This window comes from Staurois parvus, unplaced genomic scaffold (assembly GCF_062004578.1).
Source record: "Staurois parvus isolate SC_StPar_1 unplaced genomic scaffold, SC_StPar_1.0 ptg000021l, whole genome shotgun sequence".
NCBI classification, from domain to species: domain Eukaryota; kingdom Metazoa; phylum Chordata; class Amphibia; order Anura; family Ranidae; genus Staurois; species Staurois parvus.
This window is the reverse complement of record NW_028317817.1, coordinates 3,506,647-3,530,987: the sequence shown is the minus strand read 5'-3', so window position 1 is coordinate 3,530,987 and position 24,341 is coordinate 3,506,647. Positions and strand designations below refer to the sequence as shown.

General features: G+C 40.7%; 1 protein-coding gene across 1 annotated transcript in view; it reads left to right on the top strand.

Annotated features, from left to right (window-relative positions):
* Positions 1–24,341, top strand: part of STT3B (STT3 oligosaccharyltransferase complex catalytic subunit B) — a 240,927-nt gene that overhangs the window by 158,312 nt on the left and 58,274 nt on the right. Inside the window, exons 6-8 of the mRNA XM_089690796.1 lie at positions 7,336–7,434; positions 10,428–10,574; positions 18,955–19,003. Coding sequence (XP_089546922.1) covers positions 7,336–7,434; positions 10,428–10,574; positions 18,955–19,003 — 295 coding nt within the window. The remainder of the gene's footprint in view (positions 1–7,335; positions 7,435–10,427; positions 10,575–18,954; positions 19,004–24,341) is intronic.

Here is a 24,341-nt window from a genome sequence, read left to right as displayed (position 1 = left end):
CGTGCAGTCCCAAAATATATACATTTTCTTGAGTGTAACACATAATTTGACTTTGATCTGACATTTAACAGGGCCATAGAGAAAGGTATACATTTTACTTTTAAAAACTGCAGTCACTGATCATCTTTCACTGAACAGTAGGATACCACTGGGAGTCTGGGAAGATGTTTTTATACAGTGAACAGTCAGCAAGTGATTAAAGGATTCTGGTAGCTTACACACTTTGGAAGGAGCTGCTCTCGGTAGTGAGCCCTTTTTCCTAAAAATTCAGCTTTTAAATACACTACAAATCAAAGTACTTTTCCAATGAAGCACTATTAAATAGTTTCTTTTTCAGCAATAGTAAGTAATCCGGATAAGGAAGTATTTATGCAGCATCCAATCCTTAGGACAGGAGTAGTACAGTTTGTAGTTTCCATGATGTTAAGGCTTGGAGCAACTAAAAAGGACTGAATAAAGCATAAAGGAAGACTTTTGATTAAGTTGCACCTGTGTCAAGTTTTATGTACATGAAAATATTCACTTCTTTTGGCAATAAAAGCATTTTAAAACAAGCCCTGGCTGAACTCTGTAGCTACAGACATTGTGGCGAAATTTGGTTCTAATTCTGAAACACTAAAATCACAGCACCTCCAATTTTTTTTTTTTTGTAGCATCTTCACCACTAGTCACCTTATGTAAACCAAGTGCTTGTAAGCTGTTAGAAAGTTGCTGAATGTGATTTTGAATTTTCTGTTGTGATTTTAAGTGACTTTACAGTACAAGCCGCTACATAGGCCAGTAAGGGCTTGCTTTAGCGATTTTACTGCACGTTGATTGCTGCATGTTTCCATTACTACTGGCTTCCTTCTGAAAATGATAAATGCTTGGCTGTGTTAGTCTTGACCTATTTTGAGTCTCAGACTTGTAATATGCATGTTGTAAATGCGTGTCAGGACTCCTTTTCTATGTGCATGCTCCAGTTCAGCAGACAAAATTGAAATCAAAGCGTTAGACACCCAGGGAGCTAACACTCCCAAAGGCGAGATCAGCAATTGCAGTCTCCAAAAATAAAAACATCTGACAGGCATAATTGTTTTTATGACCGAAGAAGACCCTATTGGTCTTTTCTGGCATAATTGCTTCCCTTTCCTTGCCCATGCGCAGCTCGGTGTTCATTTTTGGCACTGGTCTGTGCTTTAATTCCTTGGCAAGCATTGATCCTGGCTATCTTAATGGACTACAGAGCGACTTTCCTAGTTATGGAGAAGAGCAAAAAAGTGTTATGTAATCCTAACACACTGTTATGCAGTTCTAAGGCTGGCCATACTTTGATACTTTGGTCATTTTTATTTTCATTCAACCAGTGGGTAGAACAAAAAAAAAGACCCGATTCCTCCATCCATACATTTGAGGTGGATGGGGGGAATCACTCCCACTGTGCCATTTTGTTCTGATGGTGGAGAGCCTTCCCCACCGTCAGAACACACTGATCAGTGTTACCAGCTATAATATCCTAGTATCTGCATTGGACAGTTTCCCCTCTATTACTTTTCTGGGGACAACCCAAAATTTGGGATTTTCTTTACTTTCAATGATAATGGTAAACAGGACAAATAGAGAGGGTGAATCTCCTTAACTGGGGGCACAGACAACAATACAAACGGACAGGTATTTTAATCCATCTCCCCTCTAAAACTAAAGAAAAAGTTTTGCGTTTAGTTATACTTTAATGTTCAGATGGAGACATTGGCTTGGCATACTTACCAAATACTAGAGTACAAGTAACCAAAATAAAGCTTGTAAGGGTAAGACCAATGAAAGCAAAGTTTCAATTACTTGCTAAGGGTTACTGCACTTGTGTGTGTCAATACCAGGGGTGGGCAAACTTTTTGACTTGAGGGCCGCAATGGGTTCATATATTGGACCCGAGGGCCGGACTAGCTGCTGGCCGGCCCAGCCACTACCATGCCATCCATAGTAAGTATAGTAATATTCCCCCATAGTAAGCATAGTAATTCATCCCCCCTATAGTAATTCATCCCCCCTATAGTAATTCATTCCCCATATTGTGTCAATTCACTTACCTTTGCTCCGCGCGTTCCTCTCGCCGTGTTCCCGCGTCATTCCGGTCTTCAGGGCGGACTGTGAGAGGAGAGGAGTTCATCACGCTGCCCCGCCTACATCCTGACAGCCAATGTTTGCCACGCTCCGCAGGCCGGATTAAAAGGTCCGCCGGGCCGTAGTTTGCCCATTGCTGGTCTATACTATGTTATCAGATAAACTAAAAAAAAACATTTGACTGCATTTTCACCTGAATGTCAAACGCGCAACAAAATACACAAAAATGTGGATCATGGGTTGCACTTGCAGTGCCATTAATTGTTAATGGAACCCGAAGTGCAGGTTGAATGGGCAGCCCTTGGGTTGACGTGTGTCAACACTATGCTTAGGTGTGAATGGGGCCTTATTGTTTTGGGTTTTCCTATTTTAATAGGCTAGAATTGCCACATCTCATGTTTTGTGATAGAATGCTTCACTATTATTATAACAAAAAAATATATATTCTCTTTCTGTACTCTAAGAAATGTTACCATAGTGATCTTAAGTAGCCATATTCAATAGCAGCTGCTGGTGGAGACCGGATAAATATAATTCTTTAGCACCTTATTGTAAAAGTTTAATTCCTGTACTGCACAACTGTTCTTAGAATTTTATGCTTTTAGGAAACAAAACAAAATGTATAGCAAACTACATTTCTGTTATGTTCTTGTGCTGGACTGCAGCATATTGTGTTCTTTGCGGGGAAAAAAAAACCATGGATGTATTACAAGAATACTTATTTAGGACTTTTTTTTTTAGGTGTTCTCACAGGGAAGATACAATAAATGCTAGAGATAAAGACCTAAAAGTCAACTTTAATTCACAGGTGTACCATAAAATATTTATCAAAAATGATCCAATTTATAAAGCTTCTGAAACTTCTGAGTCCGTGCATGCGTTATAGAGCTTCTCAGGTTTCTGGGCTCTCGGTGTGCTCTGAAAGTATCTGAAGCTATTTTCAGAATCTCTGGGTGCCTTTTATTTAGAAGAACCTGACAGGGTAGTAATTTTTTGCTGCTGCTGAAGCCTCATTTTTAAAGGTGTAAGTTCTGGAGCTGTAGACATTTCCCTCATTTCACTGCAGTCCTCAGACCCAGACCTAGAAGTGTCAGGGCATCAGATAGGGTCCTTTACACACAACTATCTTTTGCATCACAAAAAAAAAAATAACCCAAAACCCACATCCCTTCATATAGTTGTTTATATGACTGCTTTCAGTCCAGTTTACATCACTATTCATTATTATTATACAGGATTTATATAGCACCAACAGTTTGCACAGCGCTTTACAATATAAGGGAGACAGTACAATTACTATACATTTCAGTACAGAAGGAATAGGACTGCCCTGGTCGTGGAGCTTACAATCTAGTTTTTCTCATGTCCATTTTTTTTTTTTAAGGAAAAATCATAGTGAACAAAGGTATAAACAGGCGTAAACTGATGACATCCATTTATGTGTGACTTCTGAGTACGGGGCACACACCACCCTGGCTGTGCTGTCATTTGCTCCAGCATGTACCAATCACCGGGTCCCGGCCAATGAATTATGGCTGGGATCCACTGATCAGCAGAGCAAATGACAGGAGAGAGCTCTGTGTTGATAAACAACATAGAGCTCTCTGCTGACGCGGTATGTGCCTTTTTTTTGTCTCCCTACAAAGCAGGGAATAAAAACTGGCACATTGCTTAGTGAAAACAGCACACAGTAAACACATTTACACTTGTAGGCACACAGTTAACCCCTTTGCCCCTAAATGTTAACTGCTTCCCAGCCAATGTCATTAGTAGAGTGTCAGTTTATATTACTAGCACTGATCACTGTATTTGTGTTATGGGTGATGTCCATGTCACAGTTCCCACAAAGTATCAGTGTCAGAGTGCCCACCGTACTATCACAATCCCACTTTTCAGTCCCCATGCAGCGGTCAGAGCCATTTTATTTAGTTTTTCACCCATAGAAAGTGAATGGGAGCCAGTTGGCTATCAGCTGTATGGACTCACTTGTACAGTTTGACAGGTACACATGGTTGGGTCCACAGATGCGGCTGCAAAGCCTGTTCATCCTATGTGAATGAGCTCTAAGATTCACTAAGAAACACTAGTTGCTGAACTGGTGCTGGCTTCAATACTTTGAGTCGGTGCCCTGGGACAAGTGTGCAGATCGGGAAGGTCATACTAAAGTCAGAACCTGTTCTACAGCTTCTGTATCTGTAGCTTAGAAAGAACGGAGATGTTCTATGTGACAGCCTATGTGTTTCCACACACAGCCATACAATTTATTGTGTGAAAACCTGTATGCATTTGTTACACATAATAAGGTATCCGTCTGCAGGGTGGTTGCTGCGTTGGGAGAAAGATTTTCTTTCTTTTTTTTTTCTTTTTTTTTTGTCTTTTTTTCCATTCTTTCATACAGCTTTTTGTGTTTTGTGATTCCGGTTAATGTGTATGTTTACCTCTCTACAAGCCATTTCCCTGATGAATGTTGTATACTCCACTGTTTCCACAGGATGGCAGTCTAACAGTTATTATATAAAACTACTTTACACGAAATTATTTACAATTCAGCTTTCCTTAATAGGTTGATATGACATAAGTTAGTTTGTTCTAAGTGAAACCTCTTGTGCCAATGAGTTACATCTGCAGTGTAAATGAAAGCATTTATTCAGTTCAGAAATTTTCTCTCCATGACATTAGGCACAATTGTTCAGCAGCAAAACTGAAGGAAGTGAGATCAAATATGCACCATGTTTTTCTTGCCTTGGCATTTTTTTTTTTTTTCTTTCAAAGTGGCTTAAATTAAATGAAGCCCTGAATCGGTCATAGTGGCATGCAATGTTTTCTTTTAACTTTGTTTTACAACATGTTTGCCATATATAATGCTAGTTGTCTCTCTAAGATGTATTTTCTAGTTATTGTAAAGCTCATTGCTAGTATGACATGGAGCATTAATGATCAGAGGATATCCATGAATATATTAGGGTATAAGGAGGCTGTGTTTTGGATAATGAACATGTCCCTAGAGAGTGCCTAAAGCTGAACTCCGAGGAAAACAAAAACCTACCCTGTGGGGGTTCGGACACAATGCATAGGTTAAATGCTTAGGGTACCACGAAAAAGGACTTTTATGTCATCCCTCATCTCCCAGCAGCCCATGCTCAACATTTCTCCTTGATGCCCCAGCTTGTGGGCAGTCCTTCCACATCCTCACATACTGCGCAGGTCTAGTGGCCCTGCATTGTACTTGATGACATCAGTGTGCCATAGGGAAGAGGCTGTTACATTGGTGGAGACTGCTAGTTCTTATCCTATGTGCTGCAGTTTACTGTGAAAGGTAAAAAACTGAATGATATGGGCACACCTGCCCCCCAGTCTGTTTTACGGTGTATGCTGTTTATGTTTGGAACACAAGGAATCCAGCTTGCATGTTTTGTTCTAATGACAAATACTTGGAACTGTCATCAGAGAAACATCAAAGGAGTAGTTTTTTGGTGTGTAAAAAGAAATGAACAAACATACTGTACATCCTCGCCTCTATGCTGCAGCCTCGGTGTGATGCTGCAGCTGTCCCCTGCCAGCTGTAAACCCGAGAACCGAGCAATCGCATGACCGCTGATTACTCAGTTCCCAATCAGCTCTGAGCAGAGGGCTGTGATTGTCAGTTACCACTCTCAGCCCCTCCAACACTTACTGGAGTGCCGTGCTGGAGAGGTGGCAGAAGCTGCTGCCGATCACGCTGAGAGCCATAGCCAGCTTTCAGTCAGACAGCTGGGAAGATACTGACAATACGGTTGGGATCCTTCCAAAGGCTGGAGCAGCTCTGTGATGTCAGCTGGCTTTAGCCCACTGTCAGCTGATCCTGAGTCACATGAGTACAAAAGTAAGTGCACTCCTGTGACCTAGAAGAAAAGTATGACCAAAAAACCTTCAGTCCAACTGCTCTTTTTAAGGCAGTTTGGTGCTTTTGTGCCACTGACATGGAACAAATATGCATATAAGGACTTTCCTCACCTTAAAACTTTTTTTTTTTATGAGCCTGTTACTTATTTGGTGGCTGAATACTGCAGACACCAAGAAACAAACATGTTCAACAAAAGTGTCTGAGCTGCTTACCTGTACCAAACTACTTCTACCCTTCCAAATAATCAAACACCTGAATTGATTTTTTTTTTTTTTTTTTTTAAACCTTGCCCTCTAAACCAAAATTCCCCAGAAAAGCTGTGACTAAAAGAAATGTGAAGCGGAAATAAGCCTCCCTAAAGGAAGAATGACTTCTGGATACATGTTGTTTTTCCATTGCAGGGCTAAATTAACTTTCTCATTCCATGAGTTTTTAAAGCATTGCGTGGTGTTTTCAATCAAGACATCTGTTGTAATTGTGTGATTTAAAAAGGAATAGGTCAGCCAGCCCATTTTTAATATGTCATTTGTGTGATACTGCTATGGTCACATACCAGATTGCTGAATTGAGGTGTCTGGGTCTAGGACAAACCGAGCGCTTGCTTAGTTACATGTGTAGTGAATGCACATTATGAAGATGGTTAATACAAGTCGGCACAAATATGAAATGATTGTTCACTGTACTGAAGTTTAGCTTGCAAGCTGCATATATCTAATTTAAAGGGTCCTCATGTACGCCAGGAGAATGCATGTGTATTGCACAAGATAGGGTCATTGCAGCAGGCTGCGCCTGAAATAACCCCCCCCCCTCCTCAATCTCCAGTGGACTAAGGCACTGATGTCATCAAGACTGACGCAGGGTCCATAGCTTTGCATTATATGTGAGTACAACAAGGGACTTTTCACATCTGGAGTGTGGGGGAGCACTTTCTGCTTGTGGAGCAGAGGATCGCTTGAGTAACAGTACTTTTACTCTCCCCTAGTCCCAAATGAGTGGTTAATCCTTACAGTGCAGTTGCAGCTATATTGCAAGGGAGAATTTTCAGATTTCCCAGAGTTGGGCTTTAAATGTTTTTAGCCCTTGCTACTTTGCCTCAATAAAGAGAATCCTATTCTTCGAGTGCCCTTGAAATCTTTCTGAGAAACATATCATTTATTGAACTGTGACAAGTGGGCACTTAGATCCGCTCCTGTGGATGATACAGGGAGATGTATGGCGGAGTTTCGTGTGGCAATTTCTCTTGAACATAGAAGTCTGCCTCTCCCTCCAGGACATAATCTGTGAGTTTTTACATTTTTCTGTTATATATCTAATTTACATATTTCTTTCTTTCTTTCTTTTTTTCACTGTAGCATACAGCACTTTCTACATTGTGGGTTTAATTCTATCCATGCAAATTCCTTTTGTTGGATTTCAGCCCATTCGGACTAGCGAGCACATGGCAGCAGCGGGTAAGATTTATATTTCTATCTTTTTTTTTTTTTTTTTTTTTTTCCTTTTTTCCTTTCCCTTTTTTTTTTCACATTCCATTTGTAATAATGCTTAAAAGTTACTACTAGACTTTAGCTGCTGGACCTTCATAACTTCAGTAGATGTCAAGGAAACCTATGATCATTCATTTTAGTATAAAGAACTCCTGAATGTTTCAACAACGCAGTAAAGATGCAAAATTAAACTGTAGTGATGATTCATACTCTGAATAGCCTAAGGATGTTAGTGGTGTACCTAAGGTCTGGTTGGACTCTTACTTTTTAACCTTTATAAATGATATAGGGTCTGGGATTAAAAGTACCATTTCAGCATTTGCCGATTAACACCAAGCTGTGCAATGAAGTAATGTCCTCACAGCATGTCTCGAAGTTGCAAGACGACCTCAATGCACTGTTTGGGGAGCTATATAGCAAGCAAGGTTTATCCACTCTGGGAGTTAAAACATACATGCACTATACATTCTATGAGGTGTACGACTGAGGAAGTCAATAGTGAAGAAGGATCTGGGTGTTCTGGTAAATCATAAATTTAATACCATGCAATGTCAAGCTGCAGGTTCTATTGTACACAAAACACTTTCTTGTATTAAGAGGCATAGATTCCATAGAGGGACACATCATTTTACCCCTGTGCAAATCATTAGTAATACCTCATCTGGAATATGCAGTTAAGTTCTGTTCACAAAAAAGATATGATAGTTGTGGAGGTCCTTGGCTTTGAATAAATACTAAAAATTAATTTATTCTCAGTAGAGACATTAAGGGGGATATGATCACAATGTATAAATACATGTAAATGGTCTATATAGTGAATTTGAAACAGCCTAATAATTAATGACAATAATTTTGTAACAGAGGAATGGGGTGGTGGGGCACTTGTTGCTATTGGAGGAAAAAAATTGTGTAACCTCTGCATACTTATTGGCTCCTTCACAATAAGAGCTGTGAAAAAGTAGAAAATATTCCCTCAGGGAACTATAAGTAATCACCCTAGATATTGTTGATTCAGGAAATATATAATTGCCTTACGGCGGTGGTGCGCAACCTTTTTTCCCTTGCATGACTATTGGCAACCCATTTCCATACATTTTACCCCCCCCCCCCCCCCCCCCCGAAAGAGGCACACTGAACTGTATCTAATGACCTATACAGCCTGGGTATGGCATATGTAACGTGAAGCGTAACATGAAATGAGTGTCTCTTAAGCCGCACCTCAGAACAAACCCGCTGTAATGTAGTATGTGGCAACCTTAGCATGGGCTCCAGCCAGGCCATACCCCCAACATGTTTCGCTCCACTTCTAGGTGCTTAATGGGGATGGGCATGCCTATGATTCATCTCCGAGGGGTGGAGCGAACTATGTTGGGGCTGAGGTTACCACATACTACATCACAATGGGTTTGTTTTGAGGTGCGGCTCAAAATACACATTTCATTTTAGACTGATATTTGGAGCTGAGATGAGCTCCTTCCCCAGCCGGTATTCATAGCGGTGGACATAGGACCAGTACTCCAAGCCTGAGCGACACACACACTTATTGTTTGGTTCACAATATACAGCATAAACCTGTGTATATAGATCAAGAGTATGTAAGATACAGCCCAGTGTGCAGTGGTTGGGGTATGTAACAGTGCCCTGTACATTGCTGGTCATTAGGAGCAAAATAATTAGCTTGCATCCATGGCCATGGAGAAAAGTCCCAAAACTGTTAGTAAGAGGAAGTGAAATTCTAATGGCAAGATCCACAGATTAGCATATTTTCCACTATTGTATAATAAAGGTTAGCCCCTTTTTATTTTTTACCCTTCTTCCCTGCAGTGTAAATACTTTTGTTGTTGTTTTTTTTTCAATCCTGTCCATTCCAGTCATGTGATCCATCAGCTCTGGCTCCCCTGTGTCAGCGCGGCTGCTGCAGGGGAGGAGGGTGCACCGACAGTGGGAGTCAGTGGGCTTTGTCACATCTCCTGGAATTCACATCCGTTAGTTAGAGCTCCCCTATGCAAGGCAGGTGGATCACGTGACTGGACAGGCTTTGAAAAATGTATCTACACTTTGTTTATTTTGTTTTTTTATTCAATACAGGCTACGCAGGATAGATAGTAAAGGTTAAATTATTCTTAATAAAGCTGCCTCCCCCTTCCTCCTAACACTAACCTTTTCATTAAAATGTCCAGCGCCACACAAAAATGGTGGTATGTCTCAGGCAAGTATTGTGCCTGTGGGGCAACCTTGAGAACATGCAGCGTCACAATGTAACACTTACTACTTTACTCACACTCTACCATTTTTTGAAGAGCTATATGCTAATGCCTACATGTAACTGGAACCTGTATGTTGTCTCAGTGGCTGTGTTGATTGTTTGGGAGGATGCTTACTCTGCCCATTCAGTGCCATAGCACATGGCTCATCAAATATATAGCTGTGTAATTCTGGTGCAGCTCCATGTGTTTACAAAGTCTTACTGTAATTATTATTTATACTGCCTTAGTCCTCATGCACACTGGATGGTTTTACAGCTGCTGTTTTTGGCGGGGTTGTTTTTCTAGCGTGTTATCCTTTGTGTCCCTGCGCACACAGGCTTTATTCAGGTTTTTTTGGCTGGAAAGAAAAACCCAGGACTAGTGGATGGCATTTTTGGGTGTGTTTTTTTGTTTTTGTTTTGATTTGGGTTTTTTTTTTGTTTTTTAGCAAGAATTATATTTTTTTTTTTTGTGTTTAAATTTTTTTTTTAAAAAAGCAGCTAAACGTGTACAAACGTTAATAAACAAAGGCTGGAAAGCCTCACATTTTTTAACGCGACTGTACACAGCTAACACTACCAGCGTTATTAAAATGCCCAGTGTGCATGGAGCCTTATTGTAAAGCAGTACCAAATGCTAAGGGTTGCCACACTTTTGAATTTGGAAATGCTCTGCTGGTCAATAACTTTTTTTCTTTTCCTGCCCTCATTACAGGAGTATTTGCTCTGCTGCAGGCATATGCTTTCCTCCAGTACCTAAGAGACAAGCTGACAAAGCAAGAGTTCCAGACACTCTTCTTCCTGGGAGTGTCTCTAGCTGCTGGAATTGTGTTCTTAACTGTGATCTACTTGACCTACACAGGTAATGCACAAAGTATTTCTGGACTTATTTTAATCATTAGAGTGCACTTGAAACTTGCTTTTTTACGTTTATGTGAATGTATTTAATGTATGTATATGTGTGTGCATCTTATCTTATTACAATGGCATTTGAAAGTGGGTGGGATATATTACACAGCAAGTGAACATGTTGCCCCTGAAGTTAATGTGCTGAAAGCAGAAAAAATAGGCAAGCATAAGGATTTGAACAACTTTGACAAGGACTGAATCTTAATGGATAGACGACTAGGTCAGAGCATCTTCAAAACTGCAGCTTTTGTAGGATGTTCCCAGTGTGCTGTTGTCAGGACCTATTAAAAGTGGCCAAAGGAAGGAAAAGCAGAGATTCGGCAACAGGGTAATGGGTGACCAAGGCTCATTGATGTACTTGGGGGGTAAAGGCTGGCCTATGTAGTGCAATCCACCTGAAGAGCTACTGTAGCTCAAATTACTGAAAAAGTTCATGCTGGTTCCGATAGGTGTCAGAACACACAGTGCATTGCAGTTTGTTGTGTATGGTGGTGCGTAACTGCAGACTGGTCAGGGTGAGCATGCTGACCCTTGCCTACAGTCAAAAGCCAACAATGGACACGTGAGCATCAGAAGTGGACCATACATCATGGGGGTTGCCAGGAACATGTGCATGGCTTACCTGAGCAAGAGAGGGCACCAGAATGCACTATGGAAAGAGAGCAAGCCGAAGGAGGCATAAGGGATCTGCTACCAATGGCTTGGTGCCAGATACAACATATTTTCAAAGGTCTAGTTGAGTCCATGCCTTGACAGATCAGGGCTGTTTTGGTGGCAAAAGGGGGGGCTACTCAATATTTGGCGGGTGGTCATAATGTTAGGGCTGTTCAATGTGTGTATGTATATATCTAAAAAAAATTAAAGGATCACTTTTTATTCAGAGTATAGCATCAAGTCAAACTCCTGGAATATTGATCTGGTCAGTTAAGTAGTAGAGGGGGTTTTTATTCAGTTTCAGCTGCTTATGTGTTAATGAAATTAACAGGTGCGCTAGATGGGCAACAATGAGACGACCCCCAAAACAGGAATGGTTTTACAGGTGGAGCCACTGACCTTTTTTTCCCTACTTTTTCTGCCTGTTTTTCACTAGTTTTGCATTTGGCTAGGGTCAGTGTCACTACTGGTAGCATGAGGCGATACCTGGACCCTACAGAGGTTGCACAGGCAGTCCAACTCCTCCAGGATAGCACATCAATACATGCCATTGCCAGAAGGTTTGCTGTGTCTCCCAGCACAGTCTCAAGAGCATGGAGGAGATTCCAGGAGGCAGGCAGTTACTCTAGGAGAGCTGGACAGGCCTTAGAAGGTCCTGTCAGCAGGACTGGTATCTGCTCCTTTATGCAAGGAGGAATAGGATGAGCACTGCCAGAGCCGTACAAAATGACCTTCAACAGGCCACTGGTGTGAATGACCAAACAATCAGAAACCGATTTCATGAGGGTGGCCTGAGGGCCCAACATCCTCAAGTGGGCCCTGTGCTCACTGCCCGGCACCATACAGCTCGATTGGCATTTGCCATTGAACACCAGAATTGGCAGGTCTGGCACTGGCGCTCTTTTGTTTTTTACAGATGAAAGGGTCTGGAGAAGCTGTGGAGAACGTTATGCTGCCTGTAACATCATTCAGCATGACCATTTTGGTGGTGGGTCAGTGATGGTCTGGGGAGACATATTTATGGAGGGATGGACAGACCTCTACAGGTTAGACAATGGCACCCTTACTGCCAGTAGGTATCGGGATGAAATCCTTGTACCCATTGTCAGACCCTACACTGGTGCAGTGGGTTCTAGATTCCTCCTGGTTGCACGACAATGCCCGGTCTCATGTGGCGAGAGTATGCAGGTTGATAATTTTTCATTTCCATCAAACAATGGGGCATCCTTACATTCCTAACACATTACCCAGTCCATATCGGCATAGATATCCAGCATGATATTTTTAATAAGAAGCCACGTTTCAATAAAATTACTTACCGTATATACTCGAGTATAAGCCGAGTTTTTCAGCACATTTTTGTGCTGAAAAACGGCCCCCTCGGGTTATACTCGAGTCAACGTCTGCAGATGACATGCCGTCCCTGTCATCTGGACACACCCCCGGGATTAATCCTCGCCGGTGATTGGCCGCCAGAACTGTAGCTCAGGAGAGGCACACAGGCGCCCAATCACCGGCGAGGAGGTGGAGCTTGGAGAGGAGGAGCTGAGCGGCACCGCGAAGATCGAGCGAGTGAAGAGGAGGAGAGCGGCCGGAGAAGGAAGACATCTGACCGGTAAGTGTGTACCATGGGAGAGGGAGGGAGCGAGCGAGCCCAGGCTGGAGCAGGGGTCAGCAAGGTAAGTATCATTGGTGTCAGTGGGAGGAATAGTGCCCAATTGGTGTCACTAATACCAACGATGGGGCACTATTCCTCCCCCCACTGACACCAACGATGGGGCACTATTCCTCCCCCCACTGACACCAACGATGGGGCACTATTCCTCCCCCCACTGACACCAACGATGGGGCACTATTCCTCCCCCCACTGACACCAACGATGGGGCACTATTCCTCCCCCCACTGACACCAACGATGGGGCACTATTCCTCCCCCCACTGACACCAACGATGGGGCACTATTCCTCCCCCCACTGACACCAACGATGGGGCACTATTCCTCCCCCCTCGGCTTATACTTGAGTCAATAGTTTTTCCCAGTTTTTTGTGGTAAAATTAGGTACCTCGGCTTATATTTGGGTCGGCTTATACTCAAGTATATACGGTAACTATGACTACAATTGAGCAACACTTTAATAAGGTTAAATAAACCGATTTTCTTGATTGTCTATTGAAGAACACTGAAATTCAGGAATTCTGAAGAGTCGGTTTATATTGCTGCCTATAGAAGTTGCAGACACTGGCAAAATGTTAAGCCAGCCCTACCCATGCTCATTTTGTTGCTGGGGTCCTAGATGATTTGACATCTTTTTTTTCTTGGCTCTTCTGAAAAAGTCTAGCTATATTTTGCTAGCTTTTTTGAGTTGTAATTGTTTTTATTCAACCTAGGTTAAGATGCTTGATACATCTTTTAATATTTTTTTTCCTTCAGTGACCTCATTCAAGATTTCAACTTCACTGTTTTAGCTAGTCTCTATATAGCAGCTATCAGGATTAATGTATGCTCTGCAACAGCTTCGGAAGTGGTACCTGAACCCCACTGGGCTGGAAGATTGTCCGGTATCCTGGATGTGGCTTTCCGGCACAGGGCTCTGCATTATATGGCTTTCCAGACCTCTGTGTACTTCATCAGCTTATAGAGTGCTTTCCAGGTCAGGAACCATGATACAGCCTCCAGAGTAACCCTATCTCTGTAGGCTTACTTAGTAAGACTAGTTGCGCTTAAGCTCCATGCGCTAACAGGTGGTACTGCTGAGCACCCTTTCTATTTCAACGCTATAAGAGTCAAGGCGTTAAGAGTAAACCGAACGTTAATGTCACCTTTTTAGTGTTTTTTCTGCCATTTACAGTACCTGGAGGACGCACCATCCCAAATGCTTTTCCTGATGCAAAAACAGCATTTAGGTACCTTGGACACTCCTTGTAGCCTATACGCTTTAATTGGGCGTCTTCTTCGGCTGCAGGTTTTCTTCACCCTTCTGGTTTTACTGCACCTTATTATGCATCTTCAGAGTTTGGTCTGACCTCACTGTACCCTGGAAGCTCTGATTCCTAAAGTTAAGGAACCTATCCTTGGGAATGTTGTACTACTCAGAATTCTCCCTACCCAGGATAATTTTCTCTTAAAATATGGTTTCACCTACTATGAAGTACTTGATACTCCTCAGCCCTATGCATCTCTTGAGGGGGAACTTTTGACCTATCAACAAGGATCAGACCCCACTGCTCCCTTTCTTGGTAAGGACCTGACCCTTCAGTGTCTTTCAACAGCTCTGGACACTTCACAGTGCTGGTACTTATGCTATTCTAGTACCTTTTTTCCTGGCATCCCCATTGTGGAAAGGTCAGGGACAGTTTCCTGGGGAGGTGAATCCAGACAGATGAGGGTCAGTGGTGTTTATCTGACCTTCACTGGACCATAGCCAAGGTTCTGCTGAACCTTTACCACTGTAAAGCTGGACAGTAATACACTTTTTATTGGTAATATGGCCTTAACGATCTCTCCAACTGATGATCTTTATATAGAAGAATGAGAATTCAACACTTGAATGCCCCTCTTTTCCTGCTTGCAGGTAAGTATCTCGCTGGAAGGTCTTGTATTCACCTAGATGTTAAGTGGACAGGACTTAATGGGATAGTGCTTCAGATTTCTTCCAGAGGTATAGCATAAGTCTGAAGGCCTTTGCAGGGCCTGCTTGCCAGTTGATAGGTCCTCCAACAGCTGAGCTTCAGTTTTCTGAGGAAGTCTTCTTCAGTCCTTTCCTCTCTGTTCTCCATTAGTAAAAAGTTTGTAGTAGTAGTAGCACCTAGGATCACCAACCTCCTCGAGGCATCAATATAACCCAGCTGTTTTAGATTTGTTATGTCCCTTAATTCACTCAAAGAAAAAGATTTTACAGTACTTACAAACATCTAATCACACATTTCCAATCTGGACCTAGAACAGTAAATTGAAATATACCCTGCTACACACATTATTCCAACATGCTGTTAACAAAGAATGCAAGGTCATGTAAGCTTAGTGTAATCCAAGTCAGACCTTTCCCATCTGATGCCTCAGTATCTGTTTATGTATTCCAAAAGACCTTAAAAGGATATTAATTTTTGCAAATCCTTTAGGCCCATTCACATGTGTTGGGCAATTTCCCTTATCTCCAAGTGCTTCAGTTCACAGCAGTGCAGTTTGTTTTTTTGCGCTAATAAAGTAGGACAGGGTGCATTTTTATGCAGAGCAGCATGTTGTGATGCACTACCCCCCATCACAATATAATGCAGTGTATAAAGGTAAATGAAGTTTCATTAAGCACCCACTTGTACTGTAACTGTACTGTCCCCCTTTTTTTGTTAAGTATGGCACAAACTGTTTCCTTTTAAATATCACATAAGAGATCTTTCAGTAAATTAAAAGAAAGAACTGACCCATGGGAAGTGTTGTAAGAACGCATTGCACTGCCCCTACTCAATGCACAACAGTGGGTGTGTTTTACAGAGCATAATGTATGCCCACTGATGTGAATCAATCCTTATAGAGTTAATAATATGTCTTATATAGAAGAAATTGAGTTACTCTTTCATATTTATATGGTTTTAGCCCACTTGTACTGGGGCACAGATAGTGATGAAGTTCAAAGAGATGGTCCGATCAAGTGAGAAGATCTCTGAAGTAGCAGGGCAGCATCCGGTTTACAAACCCCTGCTCATTTTATGTTTATGACATACTGTTACCAATAGTTGATGAGCAGGGTGAGCCGAGCTTTTGAGAGAACCACTTGAATGTGAATATACTTTCTTTAAAACAAGGATGAATTTCTCCACAGTACCTGTATCTATATATGTAGTCGAGGGCTTATCTTAAAGCATGCTATTGCATGTTAAGATAATGTAAATATTTGAAAGATCATAGCCTGGCCACATAGTAACTGGTTGGACTATTTTTAAATCTTTGACAGTGGTTTGCTAGAATGTGTATTTCTGAATTGCAGCCTTACTTGAGCATTATGCACAGGGGCAGATGAGGCCATGCAACGTGATTTATGGGCATATTTCAACACCCAGGAGACACTGCTGAGTACAGCCACCCATAGTAATGATTGAGAGTGTTCCGCTACTCAGTATTATAACCTTAATACATAAATATGTGAATAACAACACTTAATTCATATAATACTCCTAATAGGGAATTTACCAAGCGCATGAGACCTGACTGACTATTCCAGTATATAGGTCCTGGTTCTCAGGTGAGCAGCCATCCTTACGTATGGTGGTGGGACCTGTTGGTGATGAGTTCAGTTATTTCATGACCACTGAACTTTACATCCATTGTTGAAGATAATTGGAGCATGGTCACAATATGTGGATATGGACTTTGATTTATCATTGGGACTGTATTCATTTATATGATTTATACATGCACGGAGAATTATATGAATTGTGTTATTATTCACATATTTATGTATTAAGGTTATAATATTGAGTAGCGCAACACTCTTTATTACTCAATTTTCTTTTTTGGGGGTGTGGGATCACTTACAGTGGTTGCAGCAACTCTTGGTTATATGATATTTGTAGGAGGTGGGTGGCGCACTTAGATACGTATTGATTTTGTTTTTTCACCCATAGTAATGAATGGCTGTATGGTAGATGTACATGGGTGAATGCAGTACTTGTATAACCTCACACACTGGCATACACCCCTGAACATGGCTAACAAGCGTTCAGAGGTTTATCCCTGTGTTCAGCTTTATCCAAATATGGTGTATACCTACCTACAGTTATTCATTACTGTAGGTGTCTGTTTTCCAAATGCAGAAATACACCTGCAATTTAGGTTGGCCATGTGCATGAGGGATTACTCTTATATTGCCCAGTTGGATATATTGTGTGTAGCATTTATTTACAATTCAACATGTTGCCAGTAAAGTACTCATAGGATACAGTATAACAGAGCAAGTACATATATTTGATTTGTCTTTGGACTTGCATGTTAATGTTGGTGATCCTGTTTAAGTTTGATTTGTCGCATTCTCATCCATGTAAGTTTTATGTTTTGCTTTTTTTGTTTGTTTTTTTCCAGTTTCATCCTAACGTGCTTGTTTTTGTGTTGGGCTCTAGCAAGTGGAGATTCCCCCTATCTACCTAATAAGGCTGGCCACACACTATACAATTTTCTGCCCAATTTTCTTTAGATTTACCTTCAACTATGTAGTGCAAGGGTATGCCTAATTGGATACAATTGAAAATGTTGTTAGGTTTGACCTCATATTATATAGTTTTTGGTAAATCTAAACCAAAAATTTCAAGAAATTTGTATAATGTATGGCCAGCCTTAGGATCTTCTCTGAAAGTTTTACTCGGTGGCTATGAGAAAATAATTCTACTTAATAGGGGCAGGTCACTATGCTATCCCTTTAGAGTCCTGCTGGAGGCCCTTCCACTTTTTTGTGGGTGCATGTGAAGGCAGTTTTTTCTGGCTTTTGTTTTTTTTTTTTTTTTTTTCCCCCAGTTGGTAAATGCAGTAACTGTTTGCACTTACATCTCAAGTGTTTTTATTGCTTTATTCCCATGTGAAAAGTTTGACTTTTAACCATAACTATTAATACAGTCAGTTTCATACACTAATGTAATAAAATATTTTAATTTAATTCAGCAAGCACCTGCATAGGCTTGAACAAATGGATTAGATGCCAGTTCTATGCCAGCTGTGTAAATAAGGCTAGACATGCACAGCTAGATTTTTCTCAGTCAGCCCTGCATCTATGCTAAACAGCATAGATGGAGAAATCTCCCCTTCAGGCTGCGGTTTTCTGGCAGCGGCAGCTGTTTGAGTCTGAATGCCATAACAGTGACTGCATCTGATTGGATACTATCGCTGTGGGGGATTTAATAAAACTGGAGAGTACAAAATCTGGTGCAGCTATGCATAAAAAAACCAATCAGCTTCAAGGTTTTATTGTTAAAGCCTAATTGAACAAACTGAAGTTAGAAGCTGATTGGTTACCATGCACTGCTGCACCAGATTCTGAGTGCTCCAGTTTTAGTAAATCTCCCACTGTGTGCGTTCATCAGTTTTCCACCCAGCTCCTTCGATATTTCAGTTTAATTTTGCTTTTTATATATATATATATATATATATATACATACATACATACATCCTGTATCAAGGGTTACTCCTGGCTTTAATATTTGATTGGGTAAAGAAAGGCCATGATAAGATGCTGTAGATTGTATGATTGCAGTCTGTCTTACCATTTGAAAGCTTCTTTATGGAAGCTAGGCACCCATAGTGGTAAATTTGGGCATTGCTATGGGTAGATGAATCATTTTTGGAACAGGGCTACCCAGAAATGAGCAAAAAACAAGTGTCGGGCAGCTTAGCAGTCTCAACAATGTTGTGCAGTTGTACACATCTCTGAAACACTAGACCTAGAAGAAATGCAGATCTTTTAATCAGATGCAAAATCCAGATGTAAACTGGATTTGCTTTTTTTTTCTTGGTAGTTTTTTTTTTTGTTTTTTTTTTTTTATCTCAGGTGCTCTGCAAAATGAGGACTTGAAACTACGATGTACGGCAATTCATACAGCAGTCATGAACATACATTTATAGCAGCAGTGATAACATTCAGAATTAGCCTTTGTATACACTATTCCTAAAACAAATACTCTTTTTTTATTACATTACAGGGTACATTGCTCCTTGGAGTGGAAGGTTTTATTCCCTTTGGGACACAGGGTAAGTTTTGTTATTATGGATTGTAAAATTTAATTTTCTGATTTTGGAATTTATGCATAAATTCTTTATTTGAATAGTAATAAAGCCTGGCATTACCATATATATTTGATGGGATCAGTTTGTCCAAGTATTAATTTCCCAAATTTTAAATTATTAATGTATTATGTAATATATTTGTAATTAGGCATTACAGAATGCATATTCTAACATGTCTGGCATTTCCAGGATGACTGTTTTGCTCTTTCAAGGTTAAATATTATGGTGATTTAGGGTTCCTTTTTGAACATGCTTTTTCTATTATTCAATGCTTATTCAATTGAGCAGATTTGATGAAGGCCGTTGTGTTTTCTGCTTCCTAGCTGTCTAGGATCCCAGCAGGAAATCCTGAACCTTTAAAGCTAAACACCAGCCAAATCAATTTAGTATTTATATTAAATATTAATTCAAATCTCCTTTCTGGGATTCAAATCTGCTTTCTTCCTTCATAGCAGCAGTGTCTAACAGTCCTGTTGGAAAATTGAACAATTCATTGCTTCTGTAAATTGATTTCCATTTATGAAGACCAGTCTACTTTGCCTCCAGTCAGTGAGAAGGGTGACCAATCTTGTAAGCACGCGCTTGCAGTCCTGAAAAGGCAGTGCTGCCAGGATTGGGTGAACCTGGTCTCTGAATCCCTAGTTTTCCCCACTGAGGCTTGTCTCTTTAATTTGATTGGCATGTTACCATAATTAGTGAGAGCTTAAGATATGAGCTGGCATTCGAAGGATAACAGAAAGTAGCTTTTCTTCATACTTTGGTGAGAGAAATACAAGTTTCCAAATATGCCTGTGGATGAGATTATCTCTACTGAGGCTACATGCAGTGCTAACAACTGCTGCATGTGTTACTGAAGGAAATGGTTTGTTTGGACCAGCTAGGTCCAAGCAAGTTATTAGTCCCTTCATGACAAGAGTAAAACAAATCCTTCGTGTATCCAGGCGGATTGCACCTTTTCTTTTTTTTCAGGACAAATTAGGCTCTCATTTGGCAGTAAATGGTAATGGGTAACTCCTGATTTTTTTTTTGTGTTTGTTTTTGTTTTAGCATATCAAATGTAAATTAGCCCAAAATAATTGGGAAATAAAAACTACAAAAAAATTTTTTTAAACTATATACTGTAAATTTCTTGTCTATTGCCATTACCTACCACCAAAGAACAACCCAAAATAAACTCTCTTGCTCCTGACAATTGCAGCGATACCACACGTGTATATTGTTTGTTATCTGTACTCCTAGTAGGGCCCAGAAAAAAATAGTGCACGTTTTACTTTTTTTTAATCCTACCTAAAATAAACTGACCCTGATCTTTGACCCCAACCTCTGACCTTGACCTTTGCCTGTGACCCTTACTCTGATCTAGGTGTAACCCTGATCTAGCTATTTATCTCAATTTTTTTTTTTGTAGTCTTTTGTTTTCATTTTTCTTTTCTGGAAAGGAGAAAAAGATGCAATGTATCTCTCTCCAGAGAAGGGGGGGGGGGGGAAGAAAACACGTGCAGGTTGTACAATGACTGATCACAACGATCAGACGTTCAGGAACCACATCTCCTGGTTCCAGATTGTTAGTTGGAGACCCTGGTCTCTGTGCTGGGAGTGCACTGTGCAGCGCACTAACAGCACAAACAAATACACCCATGTATGTAGCTTCATGAAAGAAGACCCACTTCAGTGAAGCCGCATATATGTTTAGAGGCAGCAGGAAATGGTTAAAGTTCACTAAAGCATGGAGTTGGCCATTAAACAGAAACTATACTCAACCTTGGTTTCAGCGATGCGGCGTCCTGGAGCTGCCCGCCGTCCACTGACACATTTGATAAGACGGCTTCCAGGTATGGGCTTCCGGCCCTTATGATATCCCTCCGTCACGTGCGCGGGAGGTCGATCAGCTTCTCGATTGTGCAGCTCACTGTGCAGCTGCGGACCTGCAGGTAGGTAGGGACCTTTTTAATGCAGAAGAGTTAAAGCATTTCTCTTCTGCAATAAAAATCCTGTTTGCCCTTTTATAGTTTTCACAGCAAAGATTCTCTTGAAACTAAAGGTGTAATAGAGCAAGTGATTCGGACACTTGTGCACTGCACATTAACCCATTTTTATGGTGCAATAAATGTTTTAGGCATTGCTAGATTAAAACAAAACAATCTTAAAGTGAAACTAAACTGTATCTGAGCAACACAAACTGAAAAGGCGATTTAATTCATTTTTAGTATTCAAAGCAATCCCACCTACCCATCCATGTCTACATGCTTTATTTTTTGAAAGCTCACATTGAAAAACTCCCCCTAGCATTTCTAGCTGTGGGCATCTTAAGCAAGGGCAGATGATTCGTGTAGCATTTACTTCCTGGAATCCATCTGCCTTTAGAGCAGACATGCTGGCAGGAGGATGTGCTTAGCTGAGAAAACTCCTCCTGAAGATTCCTGGGATGTATATCATTTTGGCCTAGGCCATAAACAAGAAAACTGAAGAAATATTTAATTAAAAAAAAGTTAAAACAAGTTCATGTAATATAGCTTCCTGCTTATTTACTAATGTTCGTAGCAGAGGGATTGATGTTGATTGAGAGAATTTAGTTTCGCTTTAATATACGTCTACCATAATCTTAGGCTGGCCATACGCTATACTGTTTTCTGCCCAATTTCCTTTAGATTTACCTTCAACTATGTATTGCAAGGGCCTGCCTAATTGGATACAATTGAAAGCATTGTTTAACCCCTTCATGCCTAAGGGTAAAACAAATCTAAATGCCTCAGCACAATTTTGCAACGTTGACGTGTTAATAAAACCGTACATATCATCACAACTACTTTGTACATCCAGGTGAATTATACCTTGTTTTTTTTCAGGACAAATTGGGCTTTCATTTGGTGGTAAATGGTAATGGATATCTCCAGATTCTTTTTCTTTTCTTTTTTTTTTTTTTTTTATTAAAGGAAAACTTTTTTTTTTTAATTTAGCTGTGTTTCTTGTTGCTACCATAACCTACCACCAAAGAACAACCCAAAATAAATTCTCCAGCTCTTGATGAGTGCAGCGATACCATATATGTGTATGTTATTTGTTGTTTGTACCCATAGTACAGCCCAGAAATAATAGTGCGCATTTTGTTTTTGTCTTTCTTTTACCTAAAACACACTGACACCAAATTTGTGTTTAAATCCTGACCTTTGACCCTGATCTTTTGACCTTGATTTTTGGCTCTGACCTTGACCCAAACATTTACCCTGGCACTGAACTAGATCAAACCTTGATCTAGGCATTTTTTTCTTTTTTAATCATTTCTTTATTTTAAATTTTTTTACAAACTTTTTTTCCCCTCTATGCCAGGAGTTAGAGAGATACAATGCATCTCTCTTCTCCATTCATAGAGAAAAAAAAAACAAGGGGGCCGGGCTGTACAGTGACTGATCACTGTGATGGCCAATCAGAGGCTATCCCAGCGATCATGTGACCCGGAGTCCCGGGTCCCAATCGTTAGAACGGGACCTGGGGCTCTCAGTGACACCGCGGTCTTTGTGCAGAAAGACAGGTTCGCAAATGTGTTGCCTCACGGGAAAAAAGCCCAGTTCTGCGAGGCCGCATATTTGTGTTACATCGGCGTCAAGGGATTGAGTTTGACCTCATATTATATGGATTTTGTAAATCCAGCCTTAGGCTGGCCATACACAATACAATTCTCTACCCAATTCCCTTTAGACTTACCTTTAACTATGTAGCACAAGGGCCCGCCTAATTGGATACAACTAAAAGTGTTGTTTAGGTTTGACCTCATATTATATGGTATTTGGTAAATCTAAAGCAAAATTCTCAAGAAAATTGTATGATGTATGGCCAGCCTTACAGCTACTTTTTTTTATACATGTCCTTTTATGAAGTGATGCAAAAACAGCTGCATAGCAAGTTTCTTGTCATTGGCTTCAGATTGCATACACCTTGATCGTTATGCCGGATCATCCTGCAGGTGATATTAAAGTTTTAAAGTCAGGGTGCTGTGCAGGTGTAATCAGGCCATAGATGGGGAGAAAACCGGTCGATTTTTCTTAAAAAAAAAAACGCAAAATCGGTTGTTCAATCGGCCGACGTTACCAGGAACGGTAAAAAATCAGCCGATTTTCATCCCGTCTACAGCTGGCAAAAAGTGTCTTTGCAGAGAGCTCCGCTATTTCTTTGACAGTTCGACGTTTATAGCGGCTGCAACATTGTATCTATTTGTATCCATTTCGGATACAGATTTTTTTATTTGGAAACAAAGAGATACATTGTTGCAGCCGCTATAAATGTCAAAGAAATAGCGGCGCTCTCTGCAGGGACACTTTTTGCCAGACTGGAATTCTTCATCTTCTTCTTCTTCATCCTCTTCTTCTTCTTCATCCTCTTCTTCTTCTTCATCCTCTTCTTCTTCTTCATCCTCTTCTTCTTCTTCATCCTCTTCTTCTTCTTCATCTTCTTCTTCTTCATCCTCTTCTTCATCCTCTTCTTCTTCTTCTTCCTCTTCTTCTTTTTGTCTTCCTCTTGCAGGTCACTGCTCATGCGCAGATTTTTTATCGGTAAAAAGATCGGCCGATTTGCCCATCATTGCCGCAAAAACAGCCAATCGGCAAAATCGGACGATTTTTTTTCAAACTTTACCGATAAAAAAAATCTGCCAAAATACCGAAAAATGGCTGACTTATTAACCCACTAACGATTCGAAAATCGGCCGATTTTCGACCCATCTATGGCCTGCATAAGCGATCAATATCTTCACTGTTCCTGACACATGAACCATAAAAATGGCTTTTCTCATTTTACTGAAAACCTCTTATTTACATGAAGAATCCAGTCCCTTGAAGACCTAGGTATTACATACTGGTAGAAGACTTTTAGCACCTTAAACAGCAACACTAGTCAAATGACTATTTGGTTTCATGTAAAGGAGATGCCAGTAATGTACTAGTCTTTCACTGGTCTACATGTATTACATATAATTGTTTTTACATGACCGCAGCTGGCTGGCATTTCTGAGCTCTCTGGAAAGGAAAATCCGGCCAACTCAACAGCCGGGGAGGATCAGGCATCTGGGCAGAAAACTGACCTGTAAAATTGCAAGGCACATCCCTTGTTAGAAGCAATTGGTATCTAAGCACTTGGCAGGTGTTTTCTGAAATGTTTTGGCATAGAATAGCAATAAAAGCTGCCTTTATACCCAAGATCCCTGTGAAATTGCCATCGGTTTAACGCTTTAGTCTGTAACTAAAAGGTCATCATTTAACATCGGGTTCACTGACTTCATCCATTGGCTCTGAACAGCGGCTTTTTCGCA